This window comes from Lemur catta, chromosome 19 (assembly GCF_020740605.2).
Source record: "Lemur catta isolate mLemCat1 chromosome 19, mLemCat1.pri, whole genome shotgun sequence".
NCBI classification, from domain to species: domain Eukaryota; kingdom Metazoa; phylum Chordata; class Mammalia; order Primates; family Lemuridae; genus Lemur; species Lemur catta.
In genome coordinates this window covers 21,842,915-21,851,764 of record NC_059146.1, presented here as the reverse complement: position 1 = coordinate 21,851,764, position 8,850 = coordinate 21,842,915, and the positions used below count along the sequence as shown (strand labels likewise).

The 8,850-nt window shown below is 62.6% G+C and overlaps 1 protein-coding gene across 1 annotated transcript; it reads right to left on the bottom strand.

The window, feature by feature from the left end:
- Window positions 1–233: 233 nt before the first annotated feature.
- On the bottom strand, window positions 234–8,297 carry KMT5C (lysine methyltransferase 5C). The gene is given in 10 exon segments (XM_045532792.1): window positions 234–1,407; window positions 1,687–1,874; window positions 2,031–2,167; window positions 4,114–4,133; window positions 4,275–4,438; window positions 5,165–5,262; window positions 5,264–5,275; window positions 5,629–5,794; window positions 5,953–6,207; window positions 8,090–8,297. Coding segments are annotated over 9 exon segments (1,389 nt in total). The 5' UTR covers window positions 6,063–6,207; window positions 8,090–8,297; the 3' UTR covers window positions 234–913.
- Window positions 8,298–8,850: the final 553 nt, after the last annotated feature.

The window sequence follows — 8,850 nt, the reverse complement described above, 5'->3', positions numbered from 1 at the left end:
TGCTAAAACTGCATTTACTTTTGCACCAGCCTAAGCAGTTTGAGCAGTGATACAGCTCCTGCCTCAGCACTCCAGTCCCTAGAACCCACGGCAGTCACCTGCCCCGAGCCCTCTCCCGACAGCTCTCGGGCCCAAGGCCTGTGCTGCCGCCCCATCTCCCCACTACGGCCAAGGGCCTCACCCTCCTGACAGCCACGTAAGACATATGCCAAAACAAAGAAATTCCCAAGGCGCTCCTTATAACAAGGTTTTAATAAAATAAAATAGAAAGTTCAAGTGCTTCCAACCCCCAACATACCCCTTTCTGGTGTGGGGGAGAGGAGGACGCCCCCACCCCAGTAGCACCAGGGATAGCACCATGAGAAAGACGAGGTCGCACCCGGCCTCCCTGAGACCCTTCGGGGGCAGCGAGAAGGACATGCCCCCCAGACACCCCCCCACCTTACCCCCACCTTAGACAGTTGCAGAGCTGAGAGCAAACCCACTCCCCTCCATGGGGGCAGATTTAGGGAGTGCCACCCTCAAGTCAGTTCTACCTCCTCCTGAGGCCTGGGCTTCTGGGGAGATGCCATGGGGTGGTCCCCACCCCCTTATGGCTTTGCTCCCTGGGGAGGAAGGGGCTGAGGGAGGGGATGGCTCCTGCAGTCTTGAGGCTGGGCAGGGGTGGGGAGGGCAGCAAATGGCCAGGGCTCCCTGCGGGGTGGGGGTGGCTCAGGGGTCAGCAGTCACAAAGGGTAGGGGATCAGATCCCTGGGGGTGTCCAAACCAACCCCCGCTCAGGGTCAGAGCAATGCTGAGGTCAAAGCTCAGTTCCCTCCCAGAGGTCCAAGGGCTTTTTCTGGAGGTGGGGGGGGGGAGCTAGGAGAGAGCCCTCTCCCTCCTGCCCAGGGTCCCCCTGTCCCAGTCCAGCCCATCACAGCCCTTCTTCATTGACATCCAGGTCGATGGAGCCGTGGCTGACCACCAGCCGCAGGCGCTTGGGCGGGCAGAAGGGAGTGAAGGCAAGGGCCTGCTTGGGGACCAGGATGGGGCCTGGAGTCCCAGCGGGGGCAGGGGTGGCTGGTGGGGCCGGGGTCAGGCGGCTGAGGTCCACACGCACCACATAAGGCAGTCCATAGCGCCGGGCCCAGTGCCAGTCCTGCTGGGGGGCCCAGCGGGCACGGGGAGGCTGGCCCAGGGCCACCAAGGCCTCTGCCTGCAGGCGACAGTGGGGGCCACAGCCTCCCCATCGGTGCAGGGAGATGCGAGCAGCATGGGGGATGGGGGGTACTGAGGCCCGCCGGGGCCGGGGGCGTCGGCGTTTCCGGGGGTGCACTCGGGGCTGAGGCTGAGGCAGCCACTGGAGCCACAGGGGCAAGCTGTCTGGGCGGGCGCTGCAAGGTGGCAGGTGCAGGGGCTGGCAGGCAGCTGTGGGGGCGGGGAGAAGAGGAGACAAAGGAGAGGCCACATCAGCAGGGCCTGGCAGGCCCTCCTCTGGACAAGGAGATAGTTCTGTGCTGTGCTCCTCAGAGGCGGAAGATGCAATGAGATACGCTTAACAGCAAGGCCCCGTCGGGGAACTGAGAGTGGGAGGAAAGGGTCCGGGCTGGGCAGAGGGCTCAGGAGAAAGGGGACAGAAGACCATATAGGGAGGTAAGAGAAGGGGCTCGGGAACAGGCTGCCAGCATGGCAGGGAGGGGTGCTCACTGCAAAACAGGTCCCGGCGCAGAGGGGATGGGTGAACACAGGCCCACGGGCCCAGCAGACCCTGCCGGCCACTGCCATCCAGGCCTTGCTGCAGCCGCCGCTTGGTCTCCCGTAGCTGGTACTTGTCCTGGGGCCGTGGTGGCAGCATAGGATCCCTGGGCTGCAGCCGGAAAGCTCCTTCACCTCTCCTGCAGGGCCAGGAGCAGGGGAGAGGCCGAGGGGTGGATGCGCTCAGGGATGGGCCCCGAAGAGGATGCATTTTCAGGCTCAGGGACCCCAGGCCCCTGGGGCAGCTGGTCTGTCCTGACCAGGCCTGCCCTGCCTGCCCCTCACCCCGTCCCCACCTCTCACAGGTGTAGCATTCACAGTGCTCGTTCTTTTCGCCGAAGAAGCCCTCGCCATAGAAGCATGTCACCTCATCCCCTGGCTCGATGTCCCGGAGCACTTTCACACAGGCTGCGTTCCCATCTGCGGGCACAAACTGGGGCCATGCCCGCTCAGCACCTTAGCCAAGGGCACAGGGCAGGGGCTACCCTGCTCTCCCACCTGGCTGGGCACCCTGGCCCCAAGGGTCCTCTCCTGGGTCAGGGCGACAGCTGAGCCCCCAAGCAGCACCATTCGGAGGGGCTGCCCTGCCGAGGGCCTGTCCTCTGCCTGCAGTGCCTGGACGATCTGCCCCTTTGCTGGTTTCCACCCCTCCCCACAGGACGATGATCTAACCTCACCTCCTGGCAGCGTGCAGTGCCAGCAGCAGTGACCACTCCCTCCTGTGCTCTTTCTCCGGCTTCTACAGCCACATGCCAAGCTCCACCTTCTCCAACACACCCGGAGCCCATCCCCTCCCGAGCTGCCCACTCTGCCAGCCTGTGCCTTGGCAGCTGAGGTCGAGCTCTGCCTGCCTCAGGCTGCTTCCCCTCCTGGGGTCTGCCTCCACCCCACGCTCCAGCCCTGCCTTTGGCATCACTTGCCTGGCGCCTGCCCCACAAACCCCTCACTCTCCTCATCTTCCCCTCATGCCTGCACCTGCCCCCCTGCTCTCCATCCAGGAGGGGGCATGACCACCGTCTATCCATTTGTCTGTCCAGCCATCTACTTGAGCCTAACGCTCATCTGGGAGTGGCCCTCACAGCCTACCTGCCTGATGGCCCCAGACCAACTGGCAGGAACCTCCTGAGCATGTCATCTTCTGCATCCTGTCCTCCTCGGGTCCCCAGGACCCTACCTGGAGTCAGTCTCTCATTACCTCTCCACTTCCTGCCCAGCCTCCAGAGTGATCTAAAACACCAAGCCTCCCCTCATGCACCTCGGTGGGAACTCCCATGGCTCCCTGGCCTGCCCCATGAGGCCCTGGCACCCACCCCGAGCCATCTTGGGCACCCCAGCCCTCTGGCATGCCATGTCCTGCCTGGGATGCCCTCCTGCACCGATTTCCTCTGACACCCAGCAAGCCATCACTTCTGTGAAGCCCGACAGTTCTGGCTCACTGGAGTGTGGCCGCCCTCTCCTGTGCCCGAAGTGGCTGCCTCCCAGTGCCTCAGGAATGTTGCCTTTTGCTTTCTGTTCCACCCAGCGTCTGTGTGTGGGGCCAGACAAGGGTACACGTTATTTGTCCCAAAATCAGTCTGCAGTCTCAGGTGGTACCACCTGTCCCTCACCATCATCCCAGGAGGTGAGGATTCTCACCAAACCTGTCTGAGACGAGAAACCCAAGGCTAGGGCAGCACAGCCAGGACTCAAACCCAGTTCTGACTCTGGAGCTGAAGCCCTGCACCCTCCTAGTCACACCCACTGAAGGCCGGATGAGATCCGTACTCCCAGGGTGCACACTCAAGGCCTTCCCGGAGCAGGCTCCCCTCAACCCCTCTGCTCCACCACACAGGACCACCATGGCGCCTCCTCAGCCAGCTGCTCCCCCTGCTCTGCCCTCTGACCGGACAGTGTCCTAAGTCCTGGCCCTCGGGGCTCTCTGGGCTCACTCCAGGTAGCATGAACCAGCCCCTCCCCAGCTCTGCCATGGCTGTTTGTGCCGTCTCCCCGTGAGGCCGGGGCCTCTGGGGCATGGGGACCTGGCCGCCACTTTCTGTCTCCTCATCACCACACTCCTTGCTCATATTGGCACAGTTCCCAGCTGCGTTTCAGACAAGAAAGATCACCACCAGCAGCTGGCAACCTGGGTCTCAGTGTGACTGTGCAAACGGCCGGGCGACACTGGCCAAGCTAAAGCCTCTTCCTCCTTTCCTGATGGCCTCAAGAACACCACCTACTCTGCCCATTCCAAGGGGCTGCTGGTGGGAAACTGCTTTGGTAAGTGGGAAGCCATGGAGACGTGTGACAGCTTCTGGCTCTTTATTGACCAAAAATCCCTTCCCCAGGCCCAGGGATTCTTACTTCCCATGTGCCCACTCCTCTGGGTGTCCCGGGTCTCACCTTGCAGTTGGGTTTGCAGTCTGCAGCAGGTCGGGAGCGGGGCGGGGGAGAGAAGAGGAGGATGATCTGAGTGATCAGAACCCCTTCCGGCCCCGCCCCTGCTCCTGCGGCCCCGCCCCTCCTCCCGCCCCACCCTGCCCCTCCGAGGGCCTGGCCCTCACCGTGGTTGATGAAAGCTGCAGGGCCGAGCCACAGCTGGGCACTCCGCTTGCGGGTGGAGTACATGATGCTGAAGTCGTTCTCTCCGGCCCTCAGCAGCCCCTCATCTGCCTCCCGCAGCTCTGCGATGCAGCCCACCAGCAGCTCCAGCTTCTCGTTCTTCTTCCTGCCAAGACGCCAGGTCGTGCGGGGCTGTGAGCACCAATTCCCATAGGCGTCAGGGGAGCAGAACCCAGGGGCGGTGCGGCCATTGGGCTCCACCTCCCAGATTCTCTCTCACCGCTGCCCAGAACCCTTCTGTTGAAAGCCTCCAGGACAGCACACATAGCTGGGCTAGTCCTGGGCCCCCCATTCTCTCCCCTGCTCTCATTCATTGCCTCCTGCTGGGACTCCTCCCATGCACCTTGCCACACTCTCCAGTTTGTCCCTGTGAGCTCTCTGGGCACTACCTGGCCAGCTCCGCCCCCCGCCCCCCACCAACAGCTGTGATCAGTAACCGCACGTTGACTTGGCTGCCACCCACCTCTCGCCAGGACTGTGCTCACAGGGGCAGGGGTAGGCATGGGTCTCCCTCACTGCACCCAGCGGTGCTTGGTACATGGGAGGAGCTCAGGTCAGGATGTATTATAGATAGGATGGCAGTCCTGAGCATAGCCTAGTTCTTTCCTGGCAGCCCCAGGAACCCTGGGATTGCATCTTGAGTCTTATCCTCCAGTGGCACTATGGTGGGCAGCAAGGGCCTTCTGGCAGTGCCTGGACCAGGCCCTCTCTCTTCCCGGGTCAGCCAGCCCATGAACACGAGCATCTCTCTCCCATCCCCTCTGGGTCCTGTCTCCTCCAATAGCACAGGGTCTCCTCTCTAGCTGCCCCTGAGGGAGTCCTGCTCTCTTACCAAGCACGGGTGGACACGATCTTGGCCCCATTGGTCTCCATGGAATAGCGGGTGCAGGGCAGGATGGTAAAGCCACTTTCTGGCAGGAAGACACGGAGGGTAGCGATAGACCTGGTGACAGTCCGGGGTGAGCGGTGAGGAGTTAGAGCAGGGACATCTTTGGGCCCCTCTCTCTGGGACTCTAGGCCTGCTCTGCCACTGACTCACTGTGTGCTCTCAGGGCCTCACGTCCCCTCTTAGGGCCTCAGTTTCCTCATCTGTCAAATGAAGAGGTTGCACTCCATCTTAGAGGGCCCCCCCAACTCTCCTCTCCTAGGATTCTCTGAGCCTTGCCTCAGATGGTCCCAAGGGCTAGGAAGTCAGGGGGCCCCAAGGGATGCACTGAGGGGCTCTAGGGTGTCTGCCAGGCCGAGGTGAACAGGGAGGACACGCGGCAACGGTGGGGGAAGGGAGGGCTCCCTCACGTGGGTCTTGAGTGCAGCCTCCTGCCGCGGGCCCCGGCTCTGGAAGTAGTGGGCCATCCAGCCTCCCAGTGTCAGGGCCCGGTATGCAGCCTCCAGGTCCCGCTGCCTCAGGAAAGCTTCCAGCGCTGAGCGCAGGTGGTGCTGTCGCCGCAGGGGGGGCACGGGGCTGGGGGAGAGGGCATGCCTGGGTCCCAGGGCCTTCCTGGGCCCTGCCCCCAACCCCCACTTGGAGCTGAGGGGAAGACCAGGCTGAGAGCGGTGGCAGTGCAAGGAGAGGGGTCCCTAACCCCCTCGGGGCCCACCCTCACCCCCAGACCCCCTCACCTGATGTTCATTTTATGGGTGCGGAAGCCGAGGTAGGGGTCCAGGACAAGGCTGGTGGCCAGGTCGTCGTTCTCGCACAGTTCTCGGGCTGTCACTCTGTCAGGCCCCATGATGCCGTGCGGACCATACTGCCTCTGGCAGAGAGCAGGGAGCTCCTGAGGACAAAGCAGGGGCAGGGCCAGGGAGCCAGGCCTTATGCTTGCCCCTGTGCCACTTAGGAAATGTGTGTGCCTCTGGCGAGCCCTGCAGTCTCATCTGTAAAACGGGGAGAAAAGCATTACTGACTTCACAGGGTGTTCAGCAGAGATGAAATGTAACAAGTACTTCTGACAGTGGGGAACCCCACAAGAAATGACAGCCATCACCATTAGTATCTCCTCCCCACACACTCTGCAGCACAGACACAGATTGCGCCAAACACACACAACCCCTATGTGCACACGCGTGCACATGCATGCACGGGCAGCCAGCCACCCCCACACACTTGCTCACTGACTGCCTGACACAGAAGACACGCCCACCTGTGCGCACACGCAGATTCTCACACACACACCCCCACGTGCACACGCGCAGAGACAAGTCCCCGTGGGCCCAGGGAAGGCTGACTAATTGGCAGTCAGGGATAACCCTAAAGGCTTAGCACTGTGGGGAGCAACTCCACCTCTAGGAAAAGTCAAAGCTTCCTGCCTGCCCTCCCTCCCCGGCAGGCCTCAGCAGGCCTCAGGAGTGGTCAGGAGGCTCTGGGTGAAGCCCCAGGCAGCCTGGAGGGGCTGAGGGGAGGGAGAGTAGAGGAGGAGGAGGGGTCCTGGCACCTGCTCCCTCTCCAAGGATTCCAGTTGGGGGGGGGTGCTCATAGGACAAAAGCAGGAGTAAGGGGAGAGAAAAAGAATAGTATGCAGAGGCAGAACACGTAAAAAAATTGTTTAAAATTTTAAAAAGAGGAGCAAGAAGAGAGAAAACAAAGAGATTAAGAAAAAATAAACAAACCCGTACCACTGACAGAGGGCCTGCCGTGTACCCACACCATGGCGCTTCAGGCCCATCTGCACCCTGGGAGAGGAGATGGGGACTGGCAGGGAGCAGGGAGCTGCAGAGACATCAGGAAAAGCTAAAGCGGTTGGGAGAGGGGTCTGGAAAGCTGGAGGTAAATAAAGTGGGGGCGCTAGGGAGGGAGCGGAAGCTGGAGAGGGGCCTGTGAGTGAAGACAAAAACACATAGAGATGGGCACAGAAGGCGACTGTGGAAGGACATCAGTTACAGACCAGGGACTGGGGCGCTCTGAGGGATTTGCAGAAAGGCTGGCTTGGGGAGGCAGGAGGTGCCAGGGAGGACAGTGAGGGCTGGGAGAAAGCCTGGGGACCCAGGAAAGAGCCTAGAAAAGTCAGAGGGGAGATCTGGGGTCCAGGGACAGCAATGAAGGGCCTGAGCGTCCAGTGAGGGTCCTGGGGAACCAGATGGGCCTGGGGAGGGAGGTCCTGGGGGATCCTGTGAGGAGAGAACCTAGGGAAGGGCCAGGGAAGGCAGAGAAAAGCCTGGAGAAGGCCTGAGGGGCCAGGAAAGTGAGAGGTCAAGGAAAGGCAGGAAGAGGCCCGGGGGTGCAGAGAGAGTCCTGGAGGGTACTGAGGGAGGCCTGGGGGTGCAGGGAGAGACTAGGGGGTGCAGGGAGAAGCCTAGGGATACAGAGGCCTGGGAGTACAGGGAGAAGCCTGGCTGTGGGTGCAGTGAGGACTGAGGGGTGCAAGGAGAGGCCTGGGGTTGCACGGAGAAGCCTAGGGGCACAGAGGGAGGCCTTTTGGGGGTTGCATGGAGAGGCGTGGGGGTGAGAGAGGAGTCAAGGAGAAGGCTGGGGGATGAGAGAGGCCCTAGGGGTACAGGGAGTGACCTGGGGGTGGGGTGACAGAGGGGTCAGGGAGAGGCCCTGGTGCAAGGAGAGGCCTGGGTGAGGAACCACAGGGAAGGGGCTGCACTGCAGACGAGCCCGAGGCCCGCCGAGGGACCGGGAGACGTGGGCGCCAGGACATGAGGAGAGGCCGGGCGGGGTGGGGGGCAGTCGGGGCGGGGGACGACTAGGAGCCAAGGCGGCGCGGGGCGGGGGTCGTGAGGGGGCTCAGAGGTCGGGCCCCGCGCCGCCCCTCACCCGCTTCTCCTCCTCCTCCTCCTCAGGCGCCCGCGCCGCCGCCGCCACCACCTCCCACTGCCTCCTTCAGCTCTCGTCAGACACAGTCGCCGCGCCTCCAGTCTGCCCGACGGGCCCGCCCCGCCGCGGCCATTTTAGGTTCCTATTGGCCAAAGCCACCGCCACTCCTTCGTTGCTATGGGGTCCAGGCCGCTCCCATTGGCCGAGCCCCACGCTTTCCCTCCCCTCCTGGCCCCAGTCCGTGCCCCGACAAAACCCCGCCACGCCCTCCCTGCCGTCAAGCACCGCCAACTGCTGCCAGTGGCTCACACCGCTGTCCTTCAGCTGCTGCCATAGAGACGTGTCCTGCCTCCTCGTCGGCTGCGGCCCGAAGTCGACGCCCTCATTGGCCGAGAGCGCCGTCGCTCCGGGCGAAACTCGGGTTGGGTCGGGTTATTCAGGTCCGAGAGGGAAGAGGGCGGGCTCCGTCAGCTTCAGAACTCCTATATCATTGGCTGGCCTTGGAACAGCCCATCCTTCCATTGGCTAAGGCCTCCGCCCGTCACCTTGCAGTCGCGTCCTCCCCGTTCTCTCTGTTGAAACGTTCGGCCGCAGGAGGGAAGAACCCCGGGCGGCCCGGCGGGAGGAGGTGAATGCATGCGCACCTCCACGGCCCCCGCCCTCAGAGGCCTGTGGTTGCCAAGGCGACAAAACTTTATTGACAGCCCTGCCTGGCTACAAAGAGCTCTTCAGTCTTTCTCCCAGACCACCCTCCCCCCCCC